The 21,468-nt window shown below is 39.0% G+C and overlaps 1 protein-coding gene across 6 annotated transcripts in view; it reads left to right on the top strand.

Moving 5' to 3' along the window:
* The window catches only part of NRF1 (nuclear respiratory factor 1), a 131,175-nt gene that overhangs the window by 72,783 nt on the left and 36,924 nt on the right, over positions 1-21,468 (top strand). For all 6 annotated transcript variants that reach the window (XM_006043402.3, XM_006043401.3, XM_044946857.1 and 3 more), the window contains 4 exons: positions 11,744-11,902; positions 12,935-13,132; positions 14,861-14,962; positions 20,819-20,976. In XM_006043402.3, coding sequence (XP_006043464.1) covers positions 11,744-11,902; positions 12,935-13,132; positions 14,861-14,962; positions 20,819-20,976 — 617 coding nt within the window. The remainder of the gene's footprint in view (positions 1-11,743; positions 11,903-12,934; positions 13,133-14,860; positions 14,963-20,818; positions 20,977-21,468) is intronic.

A 21,468-nucleotide genomic window follows, 5' to 3' on the forward strand; every position in this document is an offset into this window, starting at 1 on the left:
AACATACTCTGAGTCTGACCATTCATCTCGGTCCCCTTCGCCACCCTTGCCCAAACCTTTAGCTTCATGCATGGACTCTTTCCATTGATCAGTTCTGTTGATCTCCTTTCTGTTGGAAGTCCATGCTCTACAGAGACACCAGAGATTGTTTAAAAAACTTAAATCAGGTAATATCACTCTTGTGTCAGCCCTTTAATGGCTTTCCACTCTTCCTAGAATCAAATTCAGACACTGCCACGGCCTCTGAGGCCCTATATAACCAGGCCTCTACCTCATTTCTCCTTCTCCCCCTTAGTCACTGTGTTCTGGCCATGCTCGTCCTCCTTTCTGTCAAACACCCCAAACTCTTTCTTTCACTTTTGCTATTTCCCCTACCTGAAACATTGTTCTCCCAGACTGTTGCATGATTGACCTTACCTTATTCAAAGTCTAGCTTAGATTTCACCTCCTGAGACAAGCCTTTCTTGATTGTCCCATCTAATGAAGCTTTCTCTTCACCACCAAGTCACAGACTAATACAGCCCCATTTTACTGTCTTTGCAAGACTTATCACTACCTGAAACTATCTTATTTGTTAAATTTCTACTTGTGTATGATCTGTTTCTTCAGCTAGAATTGAGAGCAAGGGCTTAGTTTCTTTCCATTCTTCACCATGGTCCAGTATAGCTGCCTGGCATCAGATAATATCTGAATTCTAAATATGGTTGACCCTGTGTATCTGTGATTTCTGCATCTGTGGATTCAACTGGGAAAAAATTGCAGAAAGGTCCAAAAAGCAAAATTTGAATTTGCAGCACTGGCCCCTGTTGACATAGTGTGTACGTTGTATTAGGTATTACAGGTAATATAGAGACAGTTCAGAGCCTACAGCAGGATGTGTGTAGGTTATGTGCAGATCCTGTGCCAGTTTACGTAAGGGACTGGAGCATCCCCTAATTTTGGCTACCTATGGTGGGCTTCTGCAACCAATGCCCCGAAGATACCAAGGGACTGCTATAGTAATAGTATCTGTTCATTAGATGACCTGAAGGTCAGAACAGAAAGGAGTCCAGTATCATGGGTAACTGGATCGCGAGGCTCCTGAGCAGGCATTCATGCAGTCCAGACATTGATGCTGCAGCTCATGGGGTGGCGCCTAGTTTTTTTTCCCCTAAGTCTGAACCGGTCTAAACTAGCAACTTGGTCTGAAGTAATGCAATATTTTATAAATATAAAGCTAAATTGTAATCTTTTGATTGTTGGATTCATAGATCTTTCTGTGGATACTTGAAAAGCATCTCTAGATAATGGTTCAAAGAGGAAAACATTACCTAAACTTTTTTCCTGTCACTTCATACCTGCTATTATTAATACGTTGGGCTATTCTGACTGGTTAAAGAAAACATAAGGTGAATTTTACCTGACTAATGTAAAGAATCTACTCTATCTCAGATATAAAGTACATCTAAAGCTGACTAAGCTTCTGATTAAGAGGCTTACTTAATCATTAAGAAGAAGGAATGTACCATGTTTAAGAAACTCTTCTCCTGCCATGGGAGTGTTTTGCTTCTTTGTCACATTTGGTGTGTTTAGTTGAAATAATCTGAGATTTTTATTATATTAAAGCATGACTACTGATAATTAGGAAAGTTTGCTGATGATCATAGAAGTCAGAGCAAACAGTTTACTTATCATGTTGGGGGTAAAACATTTGAAATTATTTTTTCATTTTTGTGAAATATGCACTCAGTAGAGCTTGGTGCAGTGGTGCATCCAAGGGAAGCTGGTACCAAGTCATGAGTCAGTCTCAGAAGTGCTTTGTTGGAAGCTACATCTTCTTTATGGTTGTACATTCCCTCTGTACCCTTCTCACCACAGATGACAAGTGAAAAATAACACGTAGCAAACAAAACAAATGGTGAGGAGGAGTGAGCAGAATGATGAAAAACCCAGCTCCCAGCTGAATGGAAATTTCTGAGTATTCCAATCCTGGGGGTGGCCCCCCCCCCCCCACAGTTGTTTTTTTTTAGTTGTATTTTATTTTGTTTTCCTCAAATAATTTCTTAATGTGAGACAAATACCTCCCTTTAAAAAAATTTTTTTAACCTATTGATCCTAAAACTATTAAGGGTAGTAAAAGCAGAGTTTAATTTCAAACCAAACCTAGATAGGCAAGGTGATGGGAATATAAAGCATCAGCAATCGAATGTACATTGGTAAAATTTTTCCAGAGGGCAGGTTGGCAAAATTTTCAATGTGCATGTCATGCCCTCCAAGTAAGCAAAGATATATGCTCATGGCATTGTTTATAAAAGGAAAATCTGAGAATAATGTGACTGAATAAATTATAGTAGTGGTGTTTACCTGGAAAGAAGAGCAGCTTAGCCCAGAAGAGACTAGAAGTGAATATGCAGTGAAATATTGGATGCTAGAAATGATGATTATCTCTCTATCACAGTAGAATAATACTGTGGTATATTAAATTAAAAACTGATTATAAAATAGCATTTCTTATGTACCGTATAATTTGAGGAGTTCAGGGCTTTATTTCTGTTTGTTTGTTTCTACTAGGGGGGCTAGATTTTTCCATTCAGGGAATACAGAATTAATGATCTCATTTGTTTAAAACATGCACACAAAACTTGAGCTTGTGTGTGTGAAATTTTAAAGGTGTATACACCAATATTAACAGTGATTATCACTGTGTGGTGGCATTATGGGTGATTTTCATTGTCTCTGTCTAATAAGCATGAATTACTTTTATAACCATAGAAACCCAAAATTGAATTTTTTAAAGTGCAAGTTTTATGATGTTTCTGCTTTGTTTTGTCCAACGATTTTTTTTTTTAGTGTTCTGGTGAAGATGTCAACTGTTTTTGTTTTTGTTTTTTAAATTCTCTTCTGTAGCTACTGTGTGTTGGAAGGCACAATACTAATTCTTTACAGGAGTATCTCATTTAAACCTTGCTGTCCAGTGTGAGAGTGTTTACGTATGTATATAATTTCTATTTTATAATCAAGGAAGAAGAGCTCAGATATGATCTGTAACCATAAAGGACAAAGTGGATACCAATTTTGGATACCAAATTAAGTTTAAGTGTATACCAATTCTAGAGACCATGATTTCCTTGAAGTGATAAAATTCCAGATTTATAAAAGTGCACTAGAATAGAGATGGACTTGGGTTAACCAGACAGCTCAACTAATCATCTTATCTGCACCGAATGCTATGGAGATGACTACTTTAGAAATATAATTCGATATACGACCGAAAATGAGTTCTGAATCATCTGAAGAGAGTAAATTGCATTCAGTATTGTTTCAATGTTCAGTTCGGTTCAGTCACTCAGTCGTGTCCGACTCTTTGTGACCCCATGAATTGCAGCACGCCAGGCCTTCCTGTCCATCACCAACTCCCGGAGGTCACTCAGACTCACGTCCATCGAGTCGGTGATGCCATCCAGCCATCTCATTCTCTGTTGTCCCCTTCTCCTGTCCCCAATCCCTCCCAGCATCAGAGTCTTTTCCAATGAGTCAGCTCTTCACATGAAGTGGCCAAAGTACTGGAGTTTCAGCTTGAGCATCATTCCTTCCAAATAAATCCCAGGGCTGAGCTCCTTCAGAATGGACTGGTTGGATCTCCTTGCAGTCCAAGGGACCCTCAGGAGTCTTCTCCAACACCACAGTTCAAAAGCATCAATTCTTCAGCACTCAGCCTTCTTCACAGTCCAACTCTCACATCCATACCTGACCACTGGAAAAACCATAACCTTGACTAGACGAACCTTTGTTGGCAAAGTAATGTTTCTGCTTTTGAATATGCTACTAGGTTGGTCATAACTTTCCTTCTGGGAGTAAGTGTCTTTTAATTTCATGGCTGCAGTCACCATCTGCAGTGATTTTGGAGCCCAAAAAAATAAAGTCTGACACTGTTTCCACTGTTTCCCCATCTATTTCCCATGAAGTGATGGGACCACATGCCATGATCTTAGTTTTCTGAATGTTGAGCTTTAACCCACTTTTTCACTCTCCACTTGCACTTTTATCAAGAGGCTTTTTAGTTCCTCTTCACTTTCTGCCATAAGGGTGGTGTCATCTGCATATTTGAGGTTATTGATATTTCTCCCAGCAATCTTGATTCCAGCTTGTGTTTCTTCCAGCCCAGGGTTTCTCATGATGTACTCTGCATATAAGTTAAATAAACAGGGTGACAATATACAGCCTTAACATACTCCTTTTCCTATTTGGAACCAGTCTGTTGTTCCATGTCCAGTTCTAACTGTTGCTTCTTGACCTGCATACAAATTTCTCAAGAGGCAGGTCAGGTGGTCTGGTATTCCCATCTCTTTCCGAATTGTCCACAGTTTATTGTGATCCACACAGTCAAAGGCTTTGGCATAGTCAATAAAGCAGAAATAGATGTTTTTCTGGAACTCTCTTGTGTTTCTTTATTTTGATTCTTTACAAATTAGAAAGTTAGCATAGTTAGTTAAAGTCAGAAGATCTAGTCTTTAAGTCCCAGCTCTACTGCACAGTAGCCCTGGTTCCTAGTTTCATCTAATGAAAGTGAGAAAACATGCCTTCCTACCTTATGGAGCTGGAGGTAGAAAAAATGAGATGTTATATTGAAAAGTACTTTGAAAACTAAGGAATCACACAAAGTATTACTACTAATTAGAAATGCTAGATATATATGTTACTTATATTGAATAACCTGAATATAACATTTCTCACTCATTTTTCACTTAGAGAAACTTAATGAACTTAGAATTTTGATTTTGCTCAGCAGTGAAGTACAACAGTACAGTTCACAGGGTATTAAAGAATTGAGGCATAAAGAGAGAAAACAACCTAGGGACTGAAGCAAGCTAGTGACAAACGAATAGAACTTAGACTGGAGTCCATACTGCCAGTGCTTGCTTCTCCCTCTCTGTCTCTCCCCCAACTCCTGTTACTCTCTCTTTTTTGTGTAAAACTATATTGTGATCATCACTCAGATTGAGCGTTTCAGGTCATCTACACTGAACAGTTACTGTTATAAAACAATTTCTTGATTTTCTCTAACAATCATCAAAATTGCCTTCTACAACAGATTGAAATTAAGATACTAATAACATAGTATCTTAAATTCTGTGTGAACTGAATGCCCTGATTCTTTTAGGAATCAGCTTATTAGTTTCGGTTTTTGTTATGTTTTGCTTATTTTTGGTAAAAGTATAATTCTATATGAATAAATAGATTGTTTACCTGAAAAGCTTCTGTTTTTACTGTTATAAATATATCTTGATTCTGATATTTTTATGTTTGTCCGGCAAAAACCACACAGCTCTGTAGTATTTTTAGTGAAAAAATGAAAACGTGAATTTCTAGGCTCCTTTAAGAACAGTTGCTAGACTTTATCCCATTTCTGTCTGCCTCTTTGCATAAGAATTGAAGGAGGTTGAGAAAAGGCTTAGGAGAAGAAACCATTAATTTAATATAGATTCTGCAACCTTGTTTACAATGAAATAATTAAATCATCTTTTTCAGAGGTTTTGAAAGCCAGTTTAGCAAAATTTTCTAGGATATTTCAGACCAGAGACCAGAGGATGGCCTAATTGTGCTTTTCAAACTTCAGTGTACAAAGAAATCACCTGAGAGTCTTGTTTGTTTAAATGTAGATTATAGATCAGGGCTGGAGTGGGACCTGAGATTCTGCTTTCTACCTTCTAGGTGATGCCAGCGCTGTTGGCTCTCAGACTGTACTTTGAGTTTAAGGACTTAAATCATTTCTTCTAGAGTCTTTAATACGATTTTGCTGGTGGAAAATCAGTTATGTTCTTTACCACATTTGAGTTCTATAGGAGTCTTCTTGTTCTTGGGAGGTTGTTAACCTTTTTGGAATTTGTGTTAGAAAATATCCAGGCAAAGAATTATAGAATAAATACTTCTGGAAAGAACAGCCTGGTATTATTGGTTAAAATCCACTCCTTTTCACCTCTCCCTTTCTTCTCCTTCCTTGAACTTTTTGCCCTCCTCTTACTCTCACTGGGGCAGTCTTCGTTGCTTTAATATCCCCTTGGAGTAATGATGCAACAGGATAGTAATTCTTCACCAGTTTTCAGGGGAATCTTCAGAAACATTCAGCAAAGTGTGATTACTTCTTTGAAAGAAATTATTCACAGGGATTAATAGGTTTTACTCAGAAAACGTTCATCAGTTATCAAGTTAGGTTTTTTTGAGTATTGCTTTGCTTTGTTTTTAAAAAGCATATATTTTCCCTTTTCTCCTCAAAGACTAGGAAATTATGCTAAGTGAAATATGCCAAACACGAAGGACAAATATTGTGTGATTCTGCTTACATGAGGTATCTAGAATGGGCAAATACATAAAGACGGAAAGTAGAATAGAGGTTACCAGGGGTTGGGGGAATAGAAATGGGGAAGTATTGTTTAATGGATAGAGAGTTTCTGTTTGATGGTGAATGGGCTCTGGAAATAGCGGTGATGATTGCACAACATTGCAAATGTACTTAGTGCCACTGAACTGTATATTTTAAAAGGATAAATCTCATGTATATTTTACTACAATTTAAAAAAAATTTAAATAAGAAGGGTTGGATAAGAAGTAATTAGTTCAGTGGTCCTCAAACTTGGCTGCACAGTAGAACCACAATGGGAACTTAAAATCCTAGTGCCCAGGTCATGCTCTAGACCAATTAGACCAGAATATTTGGGGCTGAGATTTAGGCTTCTGCAGTGTTTAAACTCCCCAGGCAGTTCCATTGTGCAGTCAACTTTGAGAACCACTGTTATGGCTCACAGATCCTGACTGCTTCTCCCACTGTCATGTCAGAATCTCTGTGCAGAGTAGGCTTTTCTTACTGTCTAAAATGATCAAAAAGTATTGATGTATCTGATGCCATTCCATATCTTGTAGATGTTAGGTAGGAAGGATGCAATCAAGAGGAAAGAAAAATAACAAAAACATTGGCTGTGTTCTTACATAGAGCACAGCCTGTTTTGAGTAGAGTAAAATAATTCAGGGTATATTCAGGAATACTAAGGGAAGGGAACATGCATTTATATTCCATATTCAGGACAGAACTAGATTAGAGAAAAATAATTGTGTACTGTATGGCAAAGAATATCTAGAGCAGATGACTATTTCTTTCAAATTAGTGAAAAGATAACTAGAAAAATCAAGTCTTATAAATTGTAAAGAAAAATAATCAGTACACATATAAGTCTCAGCTTCACTAGTAATGATAATTAAAATAAATCATTTCTCCCATATCCAATGAGCCAAAATAAAAAAGAATAATTAGAAAATGTGAAGGCAGCTCAGGAGTTTACATGTGAACCCCCGTTCCCCTCACGCTCTCGAGGCAGCTGGCAGGCAGGAGCCAGGACCTGTCTCGGCCCAGCGGCTTTGGACAGTGCACAGGTGCTGGAGCTATGCGCTTCTTCCCTTTTGGAAGCAAAACAAAGGAAAAATGTGAAAAGTGAAGGGAGGTTTTGAAATAACTGGGTTTTGTTTTGCACCTTTGGTGGGAATAAGATTGACAAAATCTTTTAGGACTATAGTCACACAGTATCTGTGAAAATGTTAAATGCATATACCCTTTAACCAGCAATTCTTTTCTGCTAGAGAAATACTCACAGGTGTGCTCAAAGAAGCATGTCCAGGCAACTTTGTGTTGTGTTAGTGTTAGTCGCTCAGTCGTGCCCGACTCTTTGCAACTCCATGGACTGCAGCCCACCAGGCTCCTCTGTCCATGAGATTTTCCAGGCAAGGATACTGGAGTGGGTTGCCATTTCCTTCTCCAGGGGATCTTCCCAACCCAGGGATTGAACCAGGGTCTCCTGCACTGCAGGCAGATTCTTTACTGACTGAGTTACAACCTAAATGTTTATCAATAGGAGAATGGTTAAGTAAATTGGAAAAAATATGTCCTGTGGATACTAGGCAACTACTTTTTTTTGAAAATGATATTATTCTAGTTGTACTGCCACAAGCAGATCTCTATGGCAAAATGTTGAGTAGAAAAAGTGAATTATACTAAAATATGTTTTTTTCATCATATAAGACTGTGCCTTTCCAGCATATATCTGTGCAAATGCATAGAATTTGACCTGTAAGAAAGGATGTTCATCAAATTAATGTCTCTGGACAGGTAACTAGATTAGGGAAGGGTGGATCAAGAAGAAGGTTTTGACCTTATCTTATCTGTGTTATTTAGATTTTTATACAGAAGAGCACAGTTAGGATAAGGTAGCAGAAACTGACCAGTCTGAGACTCCTTCAAAGAGAAGGTAGAATTTTAAGAATGTTTTGATTAATGGGAGAGAGACAGTGTAATGGATTGATGTTGTATGGAGACAGAGGCAGAAGTGTTGGCTTGAGAGAGGAATGTCTTCATTGGCTGTCCCTTGAATTCTTTGATTTTATCTTTCCTTCCAAACTTGTTCTTCCTGTGTTTCCATGAAAGTGTGTTTTATGGGAAAATGAGATTAAGAGAAACCAGTGTTTCTGCTGGCCCTCCTGGGGAATGTGGGGACATAGGATTGGTGTTTCTAGTAAGGAAAGCCACTTTCATTACCTCTGTGAACAGAGGTCAGGGGTACAAATAATTCCCAATAATGAGCAAAAAAATCATTTTGCTTTTATTTTCTAATGCTCTTTAAATATCCATCTGAGTATGATAGGGACTGTCAACTGGAAGTTCACAATTTTAAATTAAAATAATGAAGCCACAGTCTGAAAGTTCTTCGGTTTTCCTTCTCTGCTCTGTTGCTGTTTTCCTGTTTGATGTAGAAAACATTATCTTTTAATGTGGCTTGGTTTTAGCTGTTATCTCTTTAAATATGTTGCATATTCTCCAAACTCTTCAATAGATATGGGGTTGGCAAACATTTTATTTTGAAAGGCCTTTTCTTGGTAACTGAACCTAAGTGGACACCTGAAGCCTCAAAATTCTTCATCTTGGGTACATGCAGAGCAAAGAGATGGAATGAGAAGAGTAGTTGGGAATATATAAGGGTAATGTATTGTTGGACCACAAAGAAGTGGCTGAATTTACAAGTGGAAAATTTATAGCATAATAAGAAGTATTGTTTCATTTTGGCCAGATTAAACTTTAAGAGTTAGAAAAATCTTCTTTAAAACTATCTGTGGTTTCTATATAATCTTTATTTTTGATTGCCACTGGCACAAATTTAACATATTTTTTCTTTGCTGAATGTGCCCTGGAAGGAGTGGTGTTTTCTATTCTCTGCTGATTTGAGGTGGGCTTTACTAACCAAGCTGGACACTTGAAGCCCGTCTTGAGCCCTAAATCAGAATGAGAGGCCAGGAAAGCTTGTTGCAGCCCAATTAAAGGACAGCCGGAGAGGATAGGCTTTACCTTTGCTCATCCTGTTGATTGTCTCCCCTGCGGATTAAAGACAAACCTTCCTTAACAAGCACATTGAGTAGCTTGGGTTTCCAAAACTCTCCAGGACCAGTAATTAATCCAACTGGTAATGAGAGCACAGTGTTGAATTCTGGAAAGAAATCATTTAACTCTTTCTATACTAGATAGCTTGTTTCCCTTTATTAATATTCCTTTGTGAACACTCGTTATTTGGAACAGTATAAAAATAGTGTGGTGGAAAATTGCCTTTATCACGTTATCTCTGTGCACTTAAATGCAAAAATTGTCCTTCATCCCTAAACTGTACATACTTGAAAAGTTGACTTTTCTGGTAGAAAGTGCTTTTTGCCTTTTATTTTGATATAGAGGCAAATTTTGTACAGTTGATGGTACTTCAAAAAGTAAGATCTGACTCTGTATTGAAATTTGTCAATTTCACTCTGGGTCCATTTTTTAACTTAATGGGATTTTCTTTTTTTTTTGTCTGTGGAAGTCACCTTTCCTTTGTGCTGCTTCTGTTTCTGCTGCCTCTCATTAGCCTCTACTATCTTCTTCTTAGGGCTTTGAAATATTTCCCATCTAGAAGTTCTAGCAAATAAAACATCTTTTCAGACTTTTATGAAAACTTTTGTTTTTTTTTGTTAATTTAGAGATATTTGGCCTTCTTGTTTCATTATCTCCTCATTCTATGGATATAAAGAACTCTCCTTTTGAAGACTGTTAATGGAATTAAAGGGGAGACGCATCTGAGAAAGCTATCGTTTTTCTATATGAAGAAATGTAAATACTGTGAGGATTGAACCTTTTCCTTCTCTATATAACTGAGGCTAGAAAAAGACACACTCCTAGGAAGCCAGGATAAAGGGAAAAATGCCTTTGAGATGCACTTTCTTAAAATAACTGAAGAAGTGACCTCATGAGCCAGCTGATAGCCTGGGTTTGCAAATGGATACATTTCTATTAGCCTGCTGCTTGATGCCACAGAGCCAAATATATAACAGAGTGTATTATATCATATCCTGCAGGCTGGAGACTGTCTGGGAGACAAGGGGGGCTTAGAAAGAGAGGTGAAATAGCAGGCTTGGGACACGAATTAGCAATGTAAATACTGTCAACCAAAACTTTTTATTAGTTGAACATTACCGATTTGGGTTTGTGATTCCATATTATCTGCTAATTTCTATCATCTTTGAATTAAATAATATTTAAATGAGAAAGCTTGATATTTAAGTAGGTTCTTCAATACAAGGGTTGCTGTACTCATTCTCTCAATAATACTTAAGTATTCCCATTTCTATTTTTTTTCTTTCTCTACAAGCTACAAGTCCATGTCCTTGGGTCTGACTCATGCTAAAATTGTTCTCATTTTGGTCATAAGAGGCAATGTAAGTGTGTCCTTAGATGGAAGATGTTGCTTATGTCTGGAGTACTGTAGACCCTCAGGTTCAGAGGAAAGCAGGAGATCTGAGGGGGAAGACTATAACTTGATAAACTGATTACTCTTGCCAAAAATCATTGTTAGCAATTAAGAATATTCACAAAGTAGCCTCCCCTTCTCCCCCAGCATACACGCCCATCGTGGTAACCATGCCAGAAAACAAAGAATGGTAGTTGTCTCTGTGGTTAACTGTTTGGTCTGGATTTGATTTGTAAAATAATTTGGGTGAAATCCATAATATGTTTAAGGTCAACGCATGTATCATTATGTTTATCTATATGTCAGACTCATAGACATTGGACTACCTTACTAAAAACTTTGTAGAAGAGTTTTAGAGTTATTTTCCCTTTTTATTAAGTAAATCCCATTTATTTTCATATATTTTCATATAGTCAGTCATGTTACTGAATTCTCTTATTGTTTATAGTGGTTTTTCATTTTATTCTCTAAGGATTTCCAGATACACAATCATACTATTTACAAATAACAGTGATTTTCATCTGTTCCTCACCTCTTAGTTCTCTCATCTTATTGTTCTGATTACTATCTCCAGAACAGCACATTTTTTTTTCTGAAAACATGTTGACTTTGTTTGACACCTTATATGCATAGACGTTCTAGAAGGGAGATGAGCTATAGCATCAATAGAACCTTAGGGGGTAGAAATCAAACACAGGACTAGATATTCTTGATCTTATAGGAACAAGTGTATGACATGCAGCTTAAGGTGCACTTTATCAATGTATGTATAATTCTCCATCACTCATGGAGCTCTAGTAACCTGTGGGAAGCAGTCAGTTCTAACATCACATTTTGGAACTCTAGGACCCTCTAGGAAGGGTCTTTATTTTATAATCTTAGAATTTGTTGGGAGACACAAACATATCCCAGATGAATTTCATGACGGCTGATGACTGTGCTCTTTTTTCCAGGCCCAGCTTCGGGCATTTATCCCAGAGATGCTGAAGTACTCTACAGGTCGGGGGAAACCAGGCTGGGGCAAAGAAAGCTGCAAGCCCATCTGGTGGCCTGAGGATATCCCATGGGCAAACGTTCGGAGTGATGTGCGCACGGAAGAGCAGAAGCAAAGGGTGAGGTTTCTCTAGCCTGAGTTTCCTGTTGCTTTTTTATTCTGAATCAACCAGCTCATTTTTGTTGTTCTACTTCTTAGGCTATAAAAAGTCTAAAAACATGTGTAGTAGTCAAACCTATCCTCGAAAAGAAGTTTGATATCCACTGATTCCTGTTTATCAGTCCATCACCATAAAGACTTGGGATAGGTCTATGAATTTATATTCCTCTCTGCAGTTGCCTTTTGGACTATTGTAATTTTATAAGGTGCTTGGAAAACTAAAGAAACTCGAAGTAAAAGTATTAACCACTCTGCATATTAAGTCACTTCAGTTGTGTGCAACTCTTTGCGACCTTATGGATGGAGCCCTCCAAGCTCTTCTGTTCATGGGTTTCTCCAGGCAAGAATACTGGAGTGGGTGGCCATGCCCTCCTCCAGGGGATCTTCCCAACCCAGGAATCGAACCCATGTCTCTTAAGTCTCCTGCATTGACAGGCAGCTTCTTTGCCACTAGTGCTACCTGGAAAGCCCCATTAATCACTTTGAAGACTCAGAAATGTCCTTATTTCTGGTTAGCAAGAATCACTGTTGAAAATACGTATAGAGAGATGTGAAACTAGTCAAGTCTGATGATAATGAAACATTTTTAAAAAGAAGAAAGACTAAACCAGGTATCCTCCCTTACTTGTTCTGCATATTTGTTTTTTGGTTAGCTTTTAAATTTTACTAAGAATCTCATATAAAATCCTTGACAAAAGAGTAACCTTCTTTTATGAGAGGTTTACGAGTTGACCTCAGGTTAGAGTAGGGTATAAAACCCAAAAGCTAATCCAGACCTTGATCAGGAAAGAAACCAGTGTGAAATCTCTGGTACTTGGTGCTGAATTTCCCTGTGTTCAAATGGGTCTGTGAGAAGTAATCCTGAAGAGAGTTACCCCATCCCAGTTTGATTTGATTTGTTTGATAACTAACCAGCTGCTTATTCCCCATTGGAACTAAATAACCAGCATTCTTTGTGACTTTATGTGCTTTTCTGGTCTTTTGATGACAGGTTTCATGGACCCAAGCACTACGGACCATAGTTAAAAACTGTTATAAACAGCATGGGCGGGAGGACCTTTTGTATGCTTTTGAAGATCAACAAACACAAACACAGGCCACAACCACACACAGTATAGCCCACCTGGTACCATCACAGACCGTAGTCCAGACTTTTAGTAACCCTGATGGCACTGTCTCGCTTATCCAGGTGAGTAAACCTTACAGTGAGTAAATCAGATTGTGATTTCTGAAGCAGGTCAGACTAGAGAGTTTTATTTACATAAATTCTTATATGAACTTTATACAGCTCCCTAAGATTTTACTACCTGAACTTGATTTTTTAAATAATATTTTAAATTGCTTGTATTTTGCTAAATACAGAGCTATAGATAGCTTTTCTGTGTATTTCCAAATCAAAGCTCTGTTAAAAAAAAAAAAAAAGAAGAAGGTTTTCACTTTTTGTTATTTTACTCTGTTAGTGGCCAGGAAATAGTCCTTCTGAATTACCTCTTCTGTGGTAAAACACAATTTGTTGGTAGATCAGTTCAGTTCAGTTCAGTCGCTCTGTCGTGTCTGACTCTGCAACCCCATGAACCGCAGCACTCCAGGCCTCCCTGTCCATCACCAACTCCCGGCGTCCACCTAAACCCATGTCCATTGAGTTGGTGATGCCATTCAACCATCTCATCCTCTGTCATCCCCTTCTTCTCCTGCCCTCAATCTTTCCCAGCATCAGGGTCTTTTCAAATCAGTCAGCTCTTCACATCAGGTGGCCAAAGTTGGACTTTAAGCTTCAACATCAGTCCTTCCAATGAATATTCAGGACTGATTTCCTTTAGGATGGACTGGTTGGATCTCCTTGCTGTCCAAGGGGCTCTTCAAGAGACTTCTCCAACACTGCAGTTCAAAAGCATCAATTCTTTCTTTATAGGCACTCAGCTTTCTTTATAGTCCAACCCTCACATCCATACATGACCACTGGAAAAACCATAGCCTTGACTAGACGGACCTTTGTTGGCAAAGTAATGTCTCTGTTTTTCAGTAGGCTTTCTAGGTTGGTCATAACTTTCCTTCCAAGGAGTAAGCGTCTTTTAATTTCATGGCTGCAATCACCATCTGCAGTGATTTTGGAGCCCCCAGAAATAAAGTTAGCCACTGTTTCCACTGTTTCCCCATCTATTTGCCATGAAGTGATGGGACTGGATACCATGATCTTCGTTTTCTGAATGTTGAGCATTAAGCCAACTTTTTCACTCTCCTCTTTTACCTTCATCAAGAGGCTCTTTAGTTCTTCTTCACTTTCTGCCATGAGGGTAGTATCATCTGCATATCTGAGGTTATTGATATTCCTCCTGGCAATCTTGATTCCCTCCTGTGCTTCCTCCAGCCCAGCGTTTCTCATGATGTACTCTGCATGTAAGTTAAATAAGCAGGGTGACAACATACAGCCTTGACGTACTCCTTTTTCTATTTGGAACCAGTCTGTTGTTCCATGTCCAGTTCTAACTGTTGCTTCTTGACCTGCATATAGGTTTCTCAAGAGGCAGGTCAGGTGATCTGGTATTCCCATCTCTTTCAGAATTTTCCACAGTTTATTGTGATCCACACAGTCAAAGGCTTTGGCATAGTCAATAAAGCAGAAACAGATAGGGAACCTCTAAAATTCAGATTGGGGTGAGAAGAGAAAGTTGGTTAGCTGACATAAGGCACCAGTGATGAAACATGATGGCTTCTAATATTGACTTATTTGGTTGAAGTAAAACTCTGAAGCTCATGTTAGTGTCTGATGTATTATTTTAGTTGTTGATTTCATATTTCAATGCATATTAATCATTACCTCTGCTGAATTTGGGATTGAATGAGTCTTTACTTCTGAGCAAAGGAGAGGTTGAAGAAGCCATTCATCGACACTTACTACTTCAATCTTTTTGTTTAGGTTGGTACAGGGGCAACAGTAGCCACATTGGCTGATGCTTCAGAATTGCCAACCACAGTCACTGTTGCCCAAGTGAATTATTCGGCGGTGGCTGATGGAGAGGTAAGAAAGAGGATTTGGTCTGTTTTCACTTGCTTGAATGTATAGGTGGAAGAGAAGGGAGGGGCCAGAATATGAAGAGACTGTAAGTAGCCTAGACATCTATAGCATTGTCTTATATAAACCTTCTAAAAATATCATTCCATGCCAATTTTGCAAATAGCATACTCAGTGTATGACATTTGAAATTAATGGATCTTTATGATTCAGACGTAACTGTCAGGAACTTAAAATTTTACATTTGCAACATAGCATTTTATATCCATTAAATAATTTTATGCTGTGAATCCCAAAGAATTTAATCTTTAGACTTTATTTTTAAAAATTAGATCATTAAAACAAGCTGACTAAAACATTCTTTGAAGGGATATATATATGTATATATATTTGTAAATCAGTAGACATGATTTATTGCATTGTAAATGAGCCTTTGAAAATACTTCACAAGAAAATCCTTCCTTGGGAATTCCCAGGCAGTCCAGTGGTCAGGACTCGGCACAGAACTCCAAGTTCAGTCCCTGGTTGAAGAAGTAATATCCCACAAGCTGTGTGACACAGTCAAGAAAACCCTCAAAGAAGCAAAAACAAAAAAAGCAAGAAAATTCTTCCATATCAAAACTGATCTAATTATGAGATATAAACTTAAAGGTAGTTAACCTTTATTGAACACTCAGTAAACTAAGCACTTCTCAGCTCTAGAAGTATAGGTTCTGTTATCATCTTCGCTTTTTACACAATAAAAAGGGGAAAGGTTAGGTGACTTGTCCAAAGGTACAGAGTAACCTAAGTGTGCAAGCTGGGTAACACATTTAGAAAAATGTTGTCTAAGCTCTGAGCCATCAGTGAAGTTCAGGAAAGGGTTTGTTAAGTGACTATAGGCTTTTCCCCTAAAGGTTGTACTCCTGAAGTTTGAAAACTAGCCAACAGATGTCAAAGAGCCGTTTCAGAAATGAAACTAAAAATATTATCTCCTCTTTGCTCAAAACCATAGACTGAGAACATCACAAAATCACTATAATTTGTGCATCTCAGGAAAGGTAAAGAACTGCTGCATTTCATGGCTAGTGAGGTGAAGAGAATTACAGCAGGCTCCCGCCAGCCAGCGTGTGGTGAGCCCCTGCCATGCTGCAGTTCAGGTGTTAGATGTATGGAGCTGAATTACACAGGAACCCTGCTCTCAGAGAGGGGTCTGTGTGAATGAACTGTAGTCCTCGCTGTAAGAGATGCTGCAAAGTGGTACCTTCAGGATAGAATGTTTCTAGTAACCGAGACTGGGAGGATTTGGGGCAGGAGATGGCCTTTGGTTTCCCAGTATAGAAAGGTAAAAGTCAACAGGAAATTGACTTATCAATTTCCATATGATATGGAAGAATGGACTAGCTGAGGGGGAAAGTTGTCAGTCCCCAAACACTAAGACTAAAGGACAGACACTCCTTGAAGTGTGAAGGAGGTAGTGAAGACACAGGTTGGTACGTCTGTGGGATTGGTTACTTTTTGAAGTTATTTACCGTATCTCCCGGAGAAGGCAATGGCAACCCACTCCAGTACTCTTGCCTGGAAAATTCCATGGATGGAGGAGCCTGGTAGGCTGCAGTCCATGGGGTCGCTAAGAGTCAGACATGACTGGGCAACTTCACTTTCACTTGAATGCATTGCAGGAGGAAATGGCAACCCACTCCAGTGTTCTTGCCTGGAGAATCCCAGGGACGGTGGGGCCTGGTGGGCTGCCGTCTATGGGGTCGCACAGAGTTGGACATGACTGAAGCGACTTAGCAGCAGCAGCAGCAACCATATCTCCCTACTGAACGTTTCCTGGGTTTAAAGAAAGTAACTTTGAGTTTCTATTTAAAGAAAGTAACTTTGAGTTTCCTAAACACTTCTCTAGAGATGGGTTTTTTGAAACCTGTTTTACAAAATAACTTCACGTAATCAACATTTTCAAAAGTTCATGGAAAATATGAAGGGAAAAAACATCTTAGTCATGTATCTGTGGCTTTTCTACCAGACTAACATCATTTTAAGTCATTTATATGGAAGTGTGTGAATGACATACACAAATAACCTGTTGGTAAATATCCAAATTCAGTCAGATTTTAAAAATTCTCACCCTTCCCATATTTCCAATAAAACAAAAAGCATATGAAGAAAAGAAGCATACATTGTCTCAAAAAGTGGCAAAATGTTTTCGATTTTATGGTTCGCTTCTGTTTGCCTTCTAATTTCTCTTAGATGTTGACATGATTGTTAAGCATCTTAGTTTTAAGCCATGAGTGCTGTGATTAGTCAGACTATCTCACAGGCTTGGAAAGGTAAGACCACATCAAGCCAACAAAGCATTGCATCAGATGACTCAGGAGAAACATCCTTCTGCCTGTATTTAGCATAGTTTCTTCCCAGGAACAGAAAGTACTTTACAGAAATAGACAGTACTTATACTTTTAGAAGTTGTACGGTCATTTTGTTATCTTAGCCTTGCCAGTGAGAGCTCTTAGATTAAATCATACTGCATTCAACATCCATTTAGTTGCATCACTATGATATCTGATAATAGTGGTACACATGATTCCGTTAAAGAAGCAGCAGAAGAGCTGAACTATGGACACATTAGAGACGTGAACTTTAAACTGAACCATCAACACATGTTAACAGTTTTGAAGTAGCATAGCTTATTTTAGGTGGGCTTTTTATGAATATCAATTTATTTGAAGTATGGGCACACTGAAGAACAAGCAGGGAAATATGAATAATGGAACATGTTCTTCATCTGGCCGTTAAGTAAATGCTTTCTGAGTTCTGTGCCAGGCACTATATATACTAGAGGTGAGCGACTTCACTCTCACTTTTCACTTTCATGCATTGGAGAAGGAAATGGCAACCCTCTCCAGTGTTCTTGCCTGGAGAACCCCAGAAACGGGGGAGCCTGGTGGGCTGCCGTCTGTGGGGTCGCACAGAGTCAGACACGACTGAAGCGACTTAGCAGCAGCAGAGGAAAATAAAGACCTTCCTTGCTCTTAAAGAACCCACAGGTAGCTGGTAGAGAAAAACACATCAGAGGAAATGGCAATGAGATAAGGATCTAGTAGAAGCCAGCCCAGGGTGTGGTGGGACACAAGATGAGAGGTCCTGAGCCTTGGGCTGGCTGTAGGGAGTTGTCTTCAAGCGGAGCTGTCCCAGCTCTCATCTCACCTGATCTCAGATTGGAGGGGTGAATAGGAAGCAACGGCAGGAAGGACGGGAGCTGTGTTCCTGTCAAAGGGAGCAGTACACGCAGCACATCACAGTGTGACAGTGGGGGAGAGCCACAGGTGGTTCACGGTGGCCAGAGCGACAAGGTCGCCACAGTTTGAAAGGCCTCACTGTAGTGGCTCTGTCTCAGAAAAGCACAGAAGCTGACCATACGTCCTCTGAATATCTTTCCCTTCTAGAGTGTGTGGCCCTTTCTCTGGGACATGGTGACGCCCAGGCATAGATAACCATAGAGTGGTTCCCAAAAGATGGCAAGGGAGTCAGCAAGAGCCCAAGCAAGTACAACCAAAGCACTGAGACTCAAGAATAGGAAATTCCAGAGAAATGTTAACACCTAAGCTGGTTGATGTATTGCCTATCAATACTCTGAATAAAAATCTCTTCACCTACTTCTTCTTCCCACTTCTTCTCCACCCTTTACCACAATCCATTAATCTTCTGTGCCATAAATTCAACTTCCTTAACATATACTGTATATGGCAACATTCTAATACCATTTCCACTACAAATAATAGCTGTAACTAAATGCATGTGTATGAAGTTGCTGCTGCGAGTTGAGCCTGAGTACTTGGGAGAGCTGCACAGGGCCACACTCTGCAGCAGGGTGGGCAGAAGTATAGTGGGACAGATCTGGAAAGAGGAAATGCTACAGGGCTGGCCAGCTTCAGCTGATTTTCAGAATAGAAGCATTGGCCATCTAGAAATTGGGAATGTAATTAATCATCTCAAATGATGTTGTTTTCTGTGATGCTCATTGGAGTAATAAGATCAAAGCAATAATATCTTAAGAAGCAAGAGTTTTGTGAATTCCTGAGTGGGCACCTTTGCAGCTTTAAAGGAAAGAAGTAGGATGTCTCTGGCTCTCAGAGCATGGAAGGCTTGCAGCCACAACCCATTGCCCATAAGAACTCAGGGCACATACTAAGGTAGCTCAGAGGGGTGTCTCATTCTCTGGGGGGCCTTTGACAAACACTTGGAGAAGCACTGTGATAATCAAAGTATAGCAATAGAACCAAAGAGGGAGGCATTTTAAGGATCTGTTCTCTTAGAGCTTGTGGTACTTTCTTTGGGACACAGTAATGTACCAGCACAAGTGAACTAGCACTGGGCCCCAGTGGGAGTTCCAGTAAGAACAGCTAGCATCCTAAGACCTGAATCTGTAGAAATACTATACCTGAGCTGCTTGGCTTATCACTTGCCATGTTTTAGAACTGAAATGGCTTTCGTTGCCCCTGCTGCCTTTTGGGTTTTGGTGGTGGTGGATGGGAGAGATACTTAACAGTATTTATTGAACAAAATGGACTGAAGTAGCTAGATTCAGGTATCCAGAACTGGGGGGTGGGGGGATGGAATCTCTTAATGCAAAGCATTATACTGAAATCAGTCATTGTCAGCCAGGTACACCCCTATGCCCATCAGAGAGGACATTTGGCGGTGTCTGGAGATATTTTTGATTCTCATGACTGGGGAGGATGCTGTTAAACATCCTACAATGCACAGGACAGAACTCAAAGAATTGTTTAACCTAAAATGTCGGTAGTGCCAAGGCTGAGAAACCCTGTGCTAGATCTAAAAAAGCTGAATTTTGATCTACTCGAATAACCAGATAGTATGGTTTTTTGTTTTGTTTTGTTTTGTTGGTTGTTTTGTTTCTTCATAATTCCTCACCAGTAAAAGAAAAACAGTTTTTGCTACATTAAAAAAATTATTTATTAAATTTGGCAGTTTCCATCAAAAATAAAAATATGAAGTAATTTTGATATATAATTCTACCTCTAGGAATTTACTGAATAAGTAGACTCACATAAACTATACAAAGTACTATATATCATCCAGTACTGTTTGTAATAGCAAAACATTGGAAGCTACTTAAATGCCCATTAAAAAAATGGCTGGTTAAAATAAATCATGTGTATCTATGTAATCCTATGCAGCCATTATTATGAATCATGAACGAATGAAGTAGTTTGATACATTCCAAGTTAGAATCATTTCAGAGCTGTATTGTTTGTGAAAAAAGCAGGGTACAAGAATATATGTAGTATATGCTGCAGTTTTTCTTCAGAGTGTGTGTGTGTGTCTAAATATGCTCATATATCAGAGAATATCCCTGCAGAGAAATGCAGGAGAAATGGAGAAACAGGTGATGGTAGTGGCCTTTGGCAAAGAGTCTGGAATACTGGCACTGTATCCCCTTTGGTACAGGTTGAATGTTTTTTTAGAAGTATACTTATGGTTTGTTCAAAAACTCAGATAATTTGAAAATTATTTGAAAGGATACAGTGGAAAATCTTGCTTTCTGTTTTCTATCCAACCTATTCCCACATCTCCACACACACTGAGGAAAATATTTTCATTGGTTTCTTTTGTGTCCTTCCAGAATTTCTTTGTGCAAACGTAAGCAAATTCAAATATATATTCTAATACCCCCTTTTTAACCCAAAAAATATCATGCTAAAAACCCTGTCCTATACATTGTAAGTCATGTTAATTTATAGCATGTATGTATTTGGCTGAGCACATGGCAATTTTTTAGAAATATGACTTTTGAAATCATAATCCCCATCCTCTTGTGACTGATTTTTTTAACTAGCCTGTCCTTTTCTGCCTCAGGTGGAACAAAATTGGGCCACGTTACAGGGGGGTGAGATGACCATCCAGACAACGCAAGCGTCAGAGGCCACCCAGGCGGTAGCATCATTGGCAGAGGCCGCAGTGGCAGCTTCTCAGGAGATGCAACAGGGAGCTACGGTCACCATGGCACTCAACAGGTGGAGGCAGGGGTGGGCAATAAAAGAGGAGGGTGACTCTGTCCCTGTATACAGATGTAAAGAGAAACGTCGTACCTCACTTTGTCACAACTGGCATTTGAAACTTAATACTCTTAACCCATAAGATATTGTAAAGTTGTCTTGTAATCAGCCCTCACCCACCCTATTCCCATTCCACTCCACCCCCAGCAACCAGTTCAGCCTTTCTGACTTCCTGCTAAAACCTGCTGGTCAGGGATATGGGTCCCTTTTGCTGTATCCTGTTCTGTGATCATTAACAGACCAAAAGCAACAGCAAGGTGTGCCTTGTGTTTTTAAAGGGACCAAAGGATGTAATAATAAAAAAAAAAATCAAGAAGCTTTGGGATTGATTTTCCTTTTACCCTACAAAGAAACTGCTTTTTGTTATGGATATTAATCCGTGTTTAAGCTGATCAGGAGCTAACTTTACTGACTTTTCAAGAAATTTGTTCTTTGCTTATCAGTGCCTTT

This window comes from Bubalus bubalis, chromosome 8, assembly GCF_019923935.1.
Source record: "Bubalus bubalis isolate 160015118507 breed Murrah chromosome 8, NDDB_SH_1, whole genome shotgun sequence".
Classification (NCBI taxonomy): domain Eukaryota; kingdom Metazoa; phylum Chordata; class Mammalia; order Artiodactyla; family Bovidae; genus Bubalus; species Bubalus bubalis.